The sequence below is a fragment of the Typopeltis vanoorti genome, chromosome 15, assembly GCF_054136105.1.
Source record: "Typopeltis vanoorti isolate ZY-2024b chromosome 15, IOZ_Tvanoo_1.0, whole genome shotgun sequence".
In the NCBI taxonomy this organism is placed as follows: domain Eukaryota; kingdom Metazoa; phylum Arthropoda; class Arachnida; order Uropygi; family Thelyphonidae; genus Typopeltis; species Typopeltis vanoorti.
In genome coordinates this window covers 14,114,532-14,130,022 of record NC_143563.1, presented here as the reverse complement: position 1 = coordinate 14,130,022, position 15,491 = coordinate 14,114,532, and the positions used below count along the sequence as shown (strand labels likewise).

The following is a 15,491-nucleotide window of genomic DNA, read 5'->3' as shown; positions in this document are numbered from 1 at the left end:
AAGTGGTATACAGGCAGGCCCGGCTGGTGGTGTGTGCAAAGTGTGCAATATACACAGGCGCCACAGAAGAAAAGGTGCCTAAAAGATGTGATAAAATCTTTTATCACATCTTTTAGAGATAAAAATATGAGATAAGAGTTTAAATGAACAATGAATGGTACATATAATTATGAATGCACGTCGTCTTCCATTCAGGCCCCTTCAGATCAAACAAACAAATAAATTCTGAAATTGTATCCTGGATCTGATTATATCACTGTAATTTTTGATTAAAATTTATGAAAATATACCAAAAATAGTTCTTCTTTATTTTTTGATATATCAAAAATCAACTTATGATTAATTGTTGAGTTCCGTGTAAGGGCCGTATCCTAATTTTAATTGTATCGGATGCATGTGGTGAGGCCCTAAAAGTCGGCTTACTACTGATAACTCATCTCATTCTTCTCGACATTCGAGCCTGTTATATTAGCAGGCTGTTAGGGTGGCATCAGCGACACAAAATAATCAGTGAACTCTCGAGTCCAATGCGAAACATTCTTGTAAAATTCTCTTATCTATTTTCGTTGAATCTTCAAAATTAATTTATTTATTAATGCAAAATTAATGTAAAGAATATTTGAATAAATCTCTTAACTTTATTTAAGTTAAGGGATATTACATCCCATATAGTTTCTTAGCCAAATAAGAAACTCAAAGAGTTTCATGCCGAATATAGTAGAAACTATATAAAGTTCGGCGATTCCAAGCGTAAGCAAATACCTGGATACTGCAGCACTGATCCCAAAGGGTAGTGCAAGCTGGGGCAACTCGTGGTAGAAGTGGAGCAAGCTCCGATCACTATTCTTGATATTTGCCCATAATGTGAACTTAGCTCCTAGGAACTGTATTTTTGTTCACATTATGAGAGAAGGTCACTACCCAGACCGGTTTCGACCTTTATTGAGGTCTCATCAGTGAGTAGCCAGACCTAGTTAATATCAAGTTTGTAGCGAACAGAACTTGTACCCCTTCTACGAGTATTGCCGTGAGGTGCTCTAATAAATTATTAGATATGTGAAGAGACAAAGGCTTCAATTCGGCGACATATAACTTGTTTAAGTTAAGGGATATTACATCCTATATAGTTTCTTAGCCGAATAAGAAACTCAAAGAGTTTCATGCTGAATATAGTAGAAACTATATAAAGTTCGGTGATTCCAAGCGTAAGCAAATACCTGGATACTGCAGCACTGATCCCAAAGGGTAGTGCAAGCTGGGGCAACTCGTGGTAGAAGTGGAGCAAGCTCCGATCACTATTCTTGATATTTGCCAATAATGTGAACTTAGCTCCTAGGAACTGTATTTTTGTTCACATTATGAGAGAAGGTCACTACCCAGACCGGTTTCGACCTTTATTGAGGTCTCATCAGTGAGTAGCCAGACCTAGTTAATATCAAGTTTGTAGCGAACAGAACTTGTACCCCTTCTACGAGTACTGCCGTGAGGTGCTCTAATAAATTATTAGATATGTGAAGAGCCAAAGGCTTCAATTCGGCGACATATAACTTGTTTAAGTTAAGGGATATTACATCCCATATAGTTTCTTAGCTTTATATTACTATTTTATATTATTTTGAAAATTTATATAACTTGAAAAAATTTGTATAAGCAGGACTAATCCGTAGGTAACATTACAGTGTAAAGCAGTTTTCAGGAATGCTGCTGATATGCAGTACTTGCAGAATGATTTGAATAGACTGGAATTGTGGGCATGGGAAAATGGATGTCAGTTCAATGTCAGTCAATGCAAAGTGATGCATTTAGGTGTCATTAGATATCCAATGTCATATTATATTGGTGGGATTATGCTAGAAGAAACTGATCAGGCTAGGGATCTTGGAGTGTTAGTAGATAGTAAGCTAAAGTTCAGGAGGCCATGTAGCAAAGATTTCAAATACAACTCAAAAGATAATTGCAATGCTGAAATGAACTTTCATATATAAAGATAAGGATGTCATTTTGCCTCTCTGCAAGGATTTGATAAGACTTCATTGAACACAAGTCTGGTTTTCAGCTTTTCATTGTGATTCTGATAAAGTGGAGAAAGTGTACAAAGGTGAGTGTTAAAAATAATATCAGGATTGTGAAATATTGATCATGAAGACAAATTGAGAACTTGTAGACTGTAGCCAGCAAACAGGAGAAAGGGGCAGGGGGTATGATTGAGACTTACAAACTTCTTTAAGGGTCATATAGGATTTCAATTGATGGAATTTTTCATTTTAAGCAAGGTGGAGAAAGGACAAGAGGGCATTCTTGGAAGCTGAGAATCAATGCCACTAAGAAGGGGGTTAGGACTAGATTTTTCTTTCATAGGATAGTGAGTGGAATGGACTGCCATGCTTGTGGTCATGTAGCATGTGGCCTCCCTCAATGAGCCCCTGACTCTCTCTGGAGATCTCTCTTAATAATAATTCAAGTGTAGAAGAGGTGCTTGGAACTGAGCGAGACCTAAAAACAAAACTAATGGTAGTGATAGAAGTGCAAGAATACCTTAAGCACGAAAATGAATCATTGCAGAAAGAGATAAACACTCTCAAGTGCCAATCAAGCATATACTACAAAAAGAACTTCAAGTAGAGGGAAAACCAAAAGAAAAGACAGAAGATTTAAGCTCCATAGTGCACTCCATTAGCTCATTTACAAATATTATCTCTGTTAATCGAGGACCACAAAAAAAATAAAGAGAGACTGATACCAATCATCACTCCTTTTACCACCAAAAGTCTGAGAGACTGCATTTTAGCAGTCAGCAAAAAAACAAGGCCAACAACATCGATCCTAACTCTGACAAGCAACTCCCAACTCTAATCTATATATCTGAACCCTAGACTCCATACTTTAAAAATCTTCTACACCAGGCAAGGAAAACAAAAACAGAAAAAAAAAAATAACTACAAGTTTCTGTGGACTAAGGATCCATAGATATTTATGAGACAGAATGAAAACACTCGAGTTTATATAATTGCAAGAGAATCCTACCTAAAGTCTACCAATATAGTAATAATAATAAATAATAATAAAACTCTCATTAACTCTTTCCTCCATTTTCATCCAACTAACACGATCATGTTCTGAACATATCAACATACGGGCTCCCATCGATACATATACCTCATCAGTAATTAACACCAAAATTGCCAATCACTACTTTGTCTCAGCTTTGTTTCATTACACCACTTCCTCCTCCTCCCAACACCACAAAACTCCATCATAATAAAGAGCTGCCAATAATCTCATAAAACAATAGACTAGAACTGCCTACTCAAAATAAATGATCCCGTAAACTTTATATGAGAACTTCCAACTAATGTTCACAGAAATATAAAAAAGAGCAACAAAGCTTACACAAACGAGATGATAACCCATGGATAAATGGCGGCATTCTAAATATTACTGTAAAAGAAAATCTATGGAAAATACTAAAAAAGTCACCCAGTAATGCTCATTTACAAATATTACACAAAAACATAAGGAATCAACTAACAACAAAAATTCGTAGGGCAAAAAGACACCTATACTTTCAAAAATTTGCAGAATATAATGACAATATGAAGCAAACATGGGCTACATCTAACGAATTACTAACTCAACAAAAGAAAACTTCAATGCAATATTTTATCACAAAAAGCTTCAGTCAGGATATGAACCAAGAGGAACTAGTAGACTCATTCAACTACGCCTTCACAAACAATATCACACAACTCAAAAAAGATAATCTACCAAGTATCAACACAAAGTCAATAGCAAACCATGCATTTTCCACCTGTAACAAAACAGGAACTGGAGGAAGCACTCTTACAGCTAAAAACAAAATATAATAATTTATTAAGACAACACTTGCACAATACTTTTTAGTCACATACTCTCCAAATTCCGGGATTCATCCTGCTCTCTAGGAATTCCCCTCCACTGTGGGTACTTCAGCTGAAATACATACCATTGATTAATGGCATGAATGTTTCATAAATGGAATTTCAATTGTAATAATTGTTATTATTACAATGCAACTCCATGAAGACCCAAGCTCACTGAGGGGAGCCGTTCCACATTACACTAAATCTACACCATCTGATCAAAAATATCCAGACACTGCTCATCCCAACTCTCACTCTAATATGAGGCATTAATATAAAGTTGGTCAATCCTTTTCTGCCAGCCTTCAATCTTCTGGGAAGGCCTTCCATTAGATTTTACTACACTAATGTCCAAAACCTAAGGACGAACACTATTTCTGAAGATTAATGGAATTTGTTCCAGATGTTTGCAAAGAGGTCGCCCTCATTCTACCACAGAGCATGAATACTGATTTGAAATTAGATTCATTTGGAATCTCACATAGTGTTGTATCCAGGCTGTGTGCAGTGTTTCAAACCAATGGAATGTGTTCCAGGCATTTGTTAAGAGATTGCCCTAACTTTACTATGGAGCATGAAGACAGATTTTTGGTTATAAACAAAATGTAGTCTAACACAATTTCTGAAGATCTACAAATTCAGATGAATCAGCTTGTGACAATTTGCATAACTAATGATTTCGAGTAGAAAGCAGGTATACGTTCAAATATTTGAATTGCATGCAAAGGGGAGTCATCAAGTGGTAGCACACTAAGCAAATTGTGTTTGAAGGAAGCGCTTTCTGAGAAGGAATAAAATTGCAAATTTAGATGTCTTGTAAGGTCTCAGAGACATCACCAGATGATTTCATATTATTGGAAAGCTTGAAGAATAATGCGAAATTACTGATATTGCCAGAGAGTGGAATCTTACATAGCATTGTATCCAGGCTCTGGGTAGCATTTTAAACCAATGGAATGTGTTCCAGATGTTTACTAAGAGATCGCCCTCGCTCTACCATGGAGCATGAAGATAAATTTTTTGGTTCTAACTGCAAAACGTAATCAATGCACCATGGAAGGTCAGCTTGAAAGTGGGCTCCATCAAGCACAGGTATGCAGATATCTCAACGAACTGTGGAAAGGTGTCCCTTTATCCACAATTCATTGTAGAGCATGTTTACAGTGGTGTTGACTCCATAAAAATTGGACAAGACACCAATGGGCTAAGGTACTCTTTACAGATGAGTCGTTTTAGTCTTTCCTCTGTTTCTAGACATTTGATTTGGTGTGAAAGTGGTACTGCTTACCATCACAAGAATGTTCTCGAAAGGGATAGATACAGAGGTAGTGGGGTCATAGGTGTGGGAAAGTATTATGCTTAATGAACGCACCAAATTACAAATGTTGGAAAAAGGAACTATGACTGGTGAATGATATTGCAATAAATTTCTTCAACATCATGTTTGATTGTTCAGTGGAGCTATAAGTGAGGAATTCATTTTGATGGATGACAAAGGCACACCACATCATACACAAGTAGTAGAGATACTTCTGATAACCAAGGATATTAATTGAATCAAATAGCTAACACACTCCCCAGATCTCGACCCATAGAACATGCGTGGGACACAATAGGGAGATGTTTGCTGCTTGAAATTTCCCTCCAGAAAACAAACAAGGCCTTATCCTTGTTCTGAAGGAGGAGCGGGCCAATTTGCCTGAATCACTTGGTGCTAAGCATGGTATGACAATGTTAGAGCTGCATTGCAGGGGTGGACATATTCCATAGTGAAATGCCTCTCTGCATACTTTTCTGTAAGCACTGTATATTAATTCCTTAACTATGTTCTTAGGATATTTGTAACTTTTGCCATAAACATACTGCAATTTAATTTGTATGAAATTTATAACACATTTTTAAATAAAAAAATAAATCAGCTAACACCTTTTATTCCCTTATAGGGAGTAGGCAAAGCCTTTAAATCCTATCTAGCTTTTGGAGAATGATTGAGCAGTTCAATCTCCACCGGTAGCCAATCAGAGATAGCTGGCCCCATAACTATCACTAATTATAAGCCGCCACCAATGAAGAGGCTAGCAAACAAGTGCTGCCATCTCTTGGTACCTAACCGCTAAGAGAATATGTTACTGTCTGAAATAATGTGGGTTCTACAGTTGATTTTCTTGAGTTTATGGGATGAAAAAACCGGAGTTTTCGGGAAAAACCTGCTTTCTTGTGCCAGATCAAATAACTCAGGAACTAGTCGAAGATAGGCTTAGAAAAAGCTCCTTCCTCCAGTGACTACACTTGAACTTAAGTCTACCTTCGGGTATCCTAGCAGAGGATGCAAGCATCACTTCCACTGAGCAACATTGGCCTTTAACACATCATTTGTGTAATGTAATTTATTAGTATGCCGGAAATAAATTTATGTCCATTTGGATACAATCATGAAAATTATTTCATATACAAGTAAAAATGTAGTTCTTCCTTAGCTTTTGGACACCAGTGTACTTTCCTTCCATTCTTCTAGAAGAGCTTAGTGAGGTTTGCTGATGTCATGTTGTTTGTTTTGGCTCGCTTGCAATCAGCATTCTGCACACACCTTACTTTGTGGATGAAAGCACTGTCATGTTGATACAGGAAAGGGGCTTCGCTGAACTACTGCCATAACATAAATAACAGATTGCAACTGTCTGTGAAAATACTAGTGGTAGTGGTTAGCAGTAGATGCCGTTTGGTGTAGATGATGAAGTAGTTGAGGTTGGTGGAGATGGAGAGTTGTAGAGTAGATGTCCTCCCTTGATGAGTCTTTGGACTCCCTGGAGGTGTTATGTAATAATAATAAAACTAGAAACATAGAATTGTCCAGAATGGAATTATAGGCTGCAGCAGCAGCACAACACATTAGGGCAATGGTTCTTAACCTTTTAAAGTCACAGAACACTTCTGATTAAAAGAAAAATTTGGGGAGCACCAAAAGCATTAGGGTCATAAAACCAACAATAAAAATATGCATAGACTTGCCTGTTATAAAAATGGGACTTATTTTAATGTGATACTTGAACTTTTCAGCTTTTGCAGATTTCAGCCATATCAGGTCTAATATGTGATATAGCTACCCTCATCTGTTTATCTATATTAGGAAGTTTTTCACGCCTTTTAATTTTTATATTGGTTAATATTGAGAAACCAAGCTCACACAAATATGGTGTTAGGTATTCAGTTTGGACAAAAATCCAAAATACTTCATTAGAGCTATTTCAGGGAATTTCACTTTTAGAGTACGATCTGTTGACAAGGATTTGTTCTTCTTCTTGTAACGAAAATTCACAACTCAATGTATTAACTGTGCCAAATGGATTTTGTATCCAGTCATAATTGTGTGTATTTAAGGAAGGAAAGTAACTTGCAATCTTTCCTTCCAATATTGTTAATTGTTTTTTTATAACAGAAATAATTCCCTCGACATTTTTATTCAGAGTAGCCAATTACACTCAGAACTTTGTCATGTGACATTTTTCACAGGCGGAACACTTGTAACCAGTTTGTGGAACACAAGTGTTCTGGGGAACACCGGTTAAGAACCACTGCATTAGGACCAGGAGCATTCTCCTGCATTCGCTAACTCCAGATTTGTCCGTCAGAGTGCCAGATGGTGAAGTGTGATTTGCCACTCCAGAGTCCAATGGTGGTGGTGAGCTTTCCACCACTCCATCCGACTAAACTAATTCCAAATTAGTTTTCATGCAAGAACAATGCTTGCATTGTCCTTGCATGAAAGATCGCCTGAGAACAGGCAATCTTTTTGCATTGCACGAAAATCCATCAGCATTTGGCGATCCCGTTCTAATTTCATGTGACCATATCATGAATTTCTACTTCACAATAACATCACTTACAGTTGATCTGCACAGCTCAGCAAGACAGAAATTTTCTGAACTGAGTTGTGGCAAAGGTGGCATCCTATGATAGTGCCACATCGAAAGTCACTGAGCTCTTCAATATATGGCCTCTTAAGGTTTATTTGTGAAGATTGTGAGTGCTTCCTTTTCTGAACTATGGTTGTGATGTACATAGCCATATCCAAAAATATCCGGACACTAGGAAAGAGTGTCCGGATATTTTTGATGGGATATTGTATCTCGCAAACATATTTTCCATGAGACAATAAATGGAAATGAATTTATTCTGTGTTTCAGTTGTAGAGTCCTTATAAAGATCTTTGAATCACAAAGAAGAAACCCACAGCAAGTGCACACAAATATAGTTTAAAAAAAAAACATTTTTGAATTTAGTAAAACATTTATTAAAATATGTCAAAAATAAATATACGACAGCTAACTGCAGTTATTAAAAATAACAGAAGTTATTTCGAAATATACAGACTCATTACACTAATACAATAAAATTCCAAATGTACACCTTCAAACTCCAATGGGATGTTTGGAGTTATATATTTGTAGATTTTTAACTGTGAAAATGCTCATTTGTTTCTTTATTTCTAGTTTCAAAAAAAAAAAAAAAGTAACAATAATCTCAATGTTGGAGATTATTATTTATTATTATTCGTGACACCTCCAAGTAGTCCGAAGACTCATCGCGGGAGGACACCTACTGTACAACTCTCTCCGTCTCCACTACTACATCAATGCCATCTACTGCCCACAACCACCACCACAGCTAGTAGTCCCTGTCTGTAAATTATGTGTGTTCTAAAGGACCGATTTGTCTGTATGCGGGATGAAAAAACCGAGTTTCCGGGAGAAAAACCCTGCTACCTCCGTATGAGGTCGGCTAACTCACCTTCAATTGAAAAAGTCCATATATATATACAGATTCCTCCCGTCATGACGAGAATCGAACTTAGTGGACGCAACGTACCGTCGTTCTTCCAATTGCGCTACGGAGGCGTATGAGATCGGCTAACTCACCTTCGATTGAAAAAGTCCATGCAACGTCGTTCTTCCAATTGCGCTAGAGGCGCTTAACGGAGATGGACGTGTTTACCGTCAAGAATGGTAACATAACCTAACCTAACCTACTTAATAGTTTTTAATATGGAGAGCTATTTTGAAACTGAATTCTCAATATCATTTTTGAGGGCCAAGTGAAAATCGTTAGCGATCAAACCAGCAGTTGATATCACTTACCTACCCGATCAGCCTACGTAATTTGAGGCAACTAACTTTCCATGTGTGAAATAGTTTTTTTTTTTTTTTTTTAGAATTCAAAAATACAAATTGATGACAATAGTGAAGTGCAATGAGTTCCTAATACTTAATAATTTTGCAAACGTAGCTGGATACCGAAATTAAACAGACATTTATTATTATTACACAAACACCTCCTGGAGTCAAGACTCATCAAAGATTTGTTTATAAAATAAAAAAAAAGCCTTTCTAAAATAGAATTTTGCAATTTTTGTAGATTTCTTTCACTGAAAGCGAATTAGCCGGTGTCGAAAGGTGCACTTTTTCGCCAGAATATTAGAGTACTGTTCTCTCACAAACACACAACCCGACCTCTGATATACACACTATTTACAGACACAGCAACTATAAGAATAAAAGGCCTTCCGTCGAATTTGACTTCGATTGCTCACATAATAAGGTAAGCGTAAACTATGATGCCTTATTATTATTTTTTTTTTCAGTTTACAAATTTGCAGTTCATAAAATGGTGAGAAATATATTTAACCGAATATCAGTGCGGAAGTATATTTAATTATAATTAAAATACGATTGTTTCACAATTTAAAAGATCATAAAATTTTCGCAATCGGGATTAATGTTTTGTTTATTGCTATTTTTTGACAATCCTAACGGACTGTAGTTATAATATTTAGTGAAATTAGTTAAATATAGATAAAGTAACTGACAAGCAAATGACTGCTTAAGATGTTAAACGCTTTAAATATTAAGAATAAGCAACTCGGAAGCTTGCAATGCTTAACAACGCTGTAATCATTATATAAATATGATTTAAGAATAAACTTACGTTCCCATGAAAATCCATTCCACACATGAGTAATTTGGGTTCGAAATCCCGCAAGCATCGAACTAACTATAATCAACACTGTAAAGAATCTGTCCATTGCTATTCTTCGGCTTAAAAAATAGAGATTTTCGTTAACGCAGATCACAGCATTTATCACCGACAGAGCAGATGCTACCTAGCAAATGCTAAAGTCGCCGCAACATCAGATCTCTAAGATGTGCATGGCCCAAATGAACGTGTTGCCTCTTCGTTTACCTAAAACACCTGCGTTCTCACCCAAACTCCTCGGTGGTCGTCAAGAGGTAGCGTTATTGCCGGAATTTTTTTCCCTCAGATCTCAACTTTGACCTACGTGTCAGTGGGAAGTATTTGTTCAACAGCCGGTAAAATCAACTACTTTCCTCTGACATGTGAGGTTGTAAAGACTGCCAGTTGAACAAGAGAAGAGCCACTTTGGCGTTTTCTTTCTTTCTGTCCAGACAGGTATAATTAACGGGTGGGGATCTTCTTAGGAAACAGAAGTATTTAGACGAAAGCGAACAATAGATCACCAAAACTTTAAACGTCCTTGCACATCATTTTCGTAACATTGGTTTTTCTGCGACGCCCACATCACTGAATTCTTTACATTAAACACAGCAATGGGATTTCAAGCTCTGTCACTTAATTCGACTTCAACGAAACATGATCGCCAACGAAATTTGCAAAATAACAATAGCTGAAAACTAGATAAAAGTGGATTCTATTTCATGCACTCAGTATCTTACGTAGTTTTCAACTTTAACATCACTTCTTCTCCACCTTCTTTCCTTGGAAACTCACACAGAGGCAAAAAAAAGTCCCACCCAAAGCCTGATGACGCTATTCACCAAAAACATGTTGATGGTTGAATAGAAAGCGTTTATGAACTGAGGAATATCAAGAAGTCTTTTTTTTTTTTCTAGTAAACAGAATGAGGATGAGAAAATCAAAATAAGAGGAGTTTGCTTTTTTTTAAAGCAGGCGGTGACTTACCCATCGCCTCTTTGACATCAAATCTACATAATCAGATAAGCTCTAAGCCGTTGTGTAGGTGGATAGATCTACCTTCTCTGTGTTCTCATTATCTTTCCGTGTAACTAATATGTACGGTAGAGAAAATATGATAATGTCAATTTACTTTTTCCCCCTCATTGATCTCCTGAAAATTTCTTTTCCCTACGCCCACTTAGTTCATACAACCATTAACTTCTTTGACACACGGGAGCTAACTCCACCCCACTTTTTTTTTTATCTCTCTTCCTAGTACCAATAATGGGAGTGGCAAGTAACAGACCCTATGACTAACATTGTCCCTCACAGCCTACACAAATAATTGTTTTTGTGTGCAAAGAAACTCCTAGTAAATTTAATGCGCATGCGTCATGTGTGCGTGTGTGTGTGGTGTGTGCGTAGCTACTGAAAATCTTTTGATACTATAATCATCTATTTGGAGTTGGACAGCGGAATTAGGATTAAAACCAGACATTTCAAAATTATGACTTCGTTTATATAATTTATAGGATATATATTGATTTAAGAGCGAAGAGAAATAAAATCCTTAATCCTTCGTTCCGCTGGTAGGGTTCATAAAGCGGTGCGAGGATACAGAGATGGTGGGTTCTCAAAATTAGCAGAGCATGTGGCAAACGTATTGTACAAGTGTTAATATAATAAATTTGTTTACATGCCTACATTCGTATCTTTTATAATTCATGAAAGAAAATTAATGTAGGAAAAGGAATAAAATTATATTGGTTTAGGATTGGAACTTTTTCAAGCCACTCTAGACCTCCAATAAGCAAAGTGATGGTTTCACACCAGGTGATAAAATTCATAAAACCACTTCAAGATATTCACAACCATAAAACCACAAAAGGATTCAAACCAACAGTCTGTTCACTGGAGAGATCAAATCCTATCTCCTCGGTAAAAAATAAATAAAGTTCTATAGAATTTGTTAATAAATAAAATCATTGTTATCCTTTTAGGAGGGTAATTTCAAAAGTTTTGCAACTGCGCATGAGTGAACACACACACTCCAAAAGAGAAAATAGGAAGAGAAAAAGTTTGCTGAAATATTCAAACATTTCATAGGTGCAGATACAATCATCTGAATAAGAAATCAAAGGATACTTACGTTTGCATTCATGAACATTGGTTGCTGTAGCTCTTCCCCACGGTTGGTCGTTATAGAAAGGAAGACATTCGTCACAGTCAGGCCCTCCTGTGTTATGTTCACACTCACACACCATCCGATGCTCACGAGATTGTAGGTAACCCACGCTGACTGCACATTTGCTGGCATGTCCATTACACTTGCACCTGGAAGTGATGAATTGCTTTAATTCAAAATGCGGTTCAGACGGATATCCCATGCAAACCCAATGCGGGTTTACATTATATATTTGCGCTTATTATAAACTAATTGTCAACGAGATTAAAATACTCACCTGCCTCCAACAGCAAAGTCGGAAACGCCATAGTAATAGGATTTCAGCACTTTAGAATCGCCAAAGATCTCGTCTCCAAAGGTGTTTATCCTGTCCAAAGTAATTCGGATATCAGTTGCTGTTACCCATTCCTGAAAACAGAGCGGGAAGGGTTGGTGATAGCCATGCAAGTCTTCACAATTTGTGTGCTTAACTGAGCTTGTTACAAGACGAAAAGCAAATGCATTCGCAGAAGAAATAGATAAGAATAAAATGTTATACATATACCTGAAGTACTGGACTGTTTTCAAAGTTGTATGCGCTGGGTCTTCCCTCGAGAGTACTGAACGCCACATTACCGCCAGTCAGAGGTGAGATATCACTAAATTCTTTGGTGCAAAGCGCGGTAGTTTCATCTTCTTTGCTGACATAAGAACCTTCATTAATTTTATACGTGTTAAGACAGGTCCCGCTGTAATACTGATATGGAATCCAGCGGCCATCCTCTGTTGTTCGCTTGTAGATAGCAAAACTTTCCGGCCTACTTGTGTGGAATTTGAGACGGACATAAGTGATGTCAAAGGCTTTTCCTGAAAAACAAAACACAGTTTCTTCTTAGCAAATAAGATCAAAATAACATAGTACAACAATCGATATTCTCCGCTTTACCATACACATTTTACTTCCAGAGTGATCCAGTATCAGCAAAATAACCTACCATACTGATAAAACCTAATATTAGAGGAGGGAGAGAACTTAGGTAGGTCCAAGGAAGCTATTGGCAATCAGTCCAACAGCCATTCAAGATTTCAAGGGGTAAGGAAAGCTACGAGTAAGGAACACAATAAAAATTCTAGTTACCCCACTCGTCTAATCTACCAAAATTGCACCAAATATTTTAAAAATAATTTAAAACACTCATTGCTCAGCTGGTATTGACGCCACTTTTCGTTTGCAAAGACCTGGGTTTGAATTCTGCCTAGTACGTAAAGAACGTTTGAGAGCATTTCACAACTGAAGGTGAGTTCGTCAACCTCGTACGGGATTAGTTTTATCATCCTCCTAGTTTTTCATTTCATAGTGTTCGATCTCTGACGTTGTTTCTTTGACCACTTCAGACGCGCTGTTTGTAAATATATCTCACGGCTTCGCCCATCAGTGGGGACAGAACACGAAATGACGAGAAATTATATGCTAGCACTGATAGCATACAATATCCGGTGAATGAGTTGGATTGGTTGAAATTACGTTCAAATGAACTAAGGCTATTAAGCCAGTATATTGTCTTCTTTTAACTATTATAAGAAGGTGTTGGAAGAGTATTCTCCAGCCGATCAGCACAGATGAAACGGCCTACTATCTTTATATGAAACCAGTTATCTCAACGTCGGTTCAAAAATTCTCATAAATATAACTCTCGTCCTAGACAAGATTCGAGCCCACATCTTTCCAACTGACAAGCAACCTCATAACACAATCCATCGCAACATTACTCTAGCAAAGTGTTCAACTGCTCTTTAATTCAACAGGTTAGAAGAACAGTTGAACGAATAAACTTCCACTCAGATTTGTGGCCAGTCTCGATGCTAGAAGTCTTAGTGTTATCCAAAAGCATTCGTATATGGACAGAAAAAGCTTTCAATTATATCGTGAAGCTGTGATAATTTGGAATATTATTAATAATAGCAAGTGTTAATATATTAATTAATACATTGATATTAATTAATAAATATTAATTATATAAATAAAATAAAAATATTAATATAATAATATTAATATTTATCAATACAAATACTCGATTATTTTGAAGGCATCGAGTAAAGAGTACAGTAGACAACTGCTTCCATCACATGATCCTAAACCCTAACAAGAATATTATTGCTGAAATAGTGCGAGTTCTATAGTCGTGTTTTCCAACGTGTGCAATAAAAAAAGTAAACGTCATTAAAAGATTAAATAGAGTACTGCCGGTATAAGGACAACGTTATGCGAAGAGTAAAAAAATAGACTTTATTTAATGAAAACTAATTAGTTTCCTGAGTTGATAGGAGTTCCTTTTAAACCTTTTGTATAACAAAAGGTTTAAAAAACTAGAGAATGTAAATACATTGTTACATACTGAACGAATATAAGATATTACAAAATTGGTTTACTTCACTTAAATTTTTCCTCTGTTATATTAGGTTTTGTGTTTACATTCTCTAGTTAAATCTTTTGCATAGCATCTTTAATCTCCTGAAGATGGGAGCAAGCAATGGTGGAGTGAACTAGCAATCGGCTGTCTCATAGATATCCAAGGATGGTGTAAGGGAGCAATATCAAAGAGAAGAAAAGTTATTAGTGAGGTTCCACGGGGCTCTGTACTAGTACCATAGTAAATATTAATTACATAAATAAATAAATCAGTGTTCAACTTTTATATCAATGATACTGTCACTGGAAATAACCAGGTATTCAGTTACTTTCGGATAATGTGAAGTTGGAGGAAGTTATTAAATGCAGTGCTGATCCCGGATCAGTACTGCATTTAATTTTAACAGCTGTATTCCGGATAGAAATTCTTTTGTTATCTTGCATTTTTAGCTATCCGGATAGGAACAATTTACTTGTTCCTCTGAAGATATATTTCCGGGTCGGAGCAAAAAAAAAAAAAAAAATTCATCCTCAAAAAATAATACTCCACCAAAAGGAGAAAAAATATGTTACGCACGCGCGCACACACACATATTTATTTATCTATATTTATTTATTGACTATTCAGGAATTTAATGATTATGATGGTGAAAAAACATGACGCAAAATTAGTATTGCTTTATGTATTGTTACTATTAATGAGGAAAAAGAAAAGTTTTATTTATAGAGAAAAGATGAGCAGTGTGCGTGTTCTTCTCAGCGGCTTGCTTATTTTGTAGGATGAAAAACCCGAGTTTCCAAGAGGAAAAAACTCTTCCACCTCCGCATGAGATCACCTAACTCACCTTCGCTTGAAACCTCATCATACACCTCCGAATCAAAAAAATTAGAATAATCAAAGAAAATGTGTTGAAAATGCAAAGATTTGCAATTCTAATTTATTGCATTTAAAACATTTATTACCAAATATGAATTAGCATAATCTTAATCTACGTACTTTTTAAATTATATAACCATGTAAACACAT

The 15,491-nt window shown here is 36.4% G+C and overlaps 1 protein-coding gene across 1 annotated transcript in view; it reads right to left on the bottom strand.

Moving 5' to 3' along the window:
* LanB2 (laminin subunit gamma-1) overlaps window positions 1-15,491 on the bottom strand; it is a 403,913-nt gene that overhangs the window by 322,508 nt on the left and 65,914 nt on the right. The window contains exons 2-4 of the mRNA XM_090405827.1: window positions 12,620-12,921; window positions 12,353-12,483; window positions 12,040-12,224 (exon numbers count right to left, since the gene is read on the bottom strand). Of these exons, the coding sequence (XP_090261953.1) occupies window positions 12,040-12,224; window positions 12,353-12,483; window positions 12,620-12,921 (618 nt within the window). The remainder of the gene's footprint in view (window positions 1-12,039; window positions 12,225-12,352; window positions 12,484-12,619; window positions 12,922-15,491) is intronic.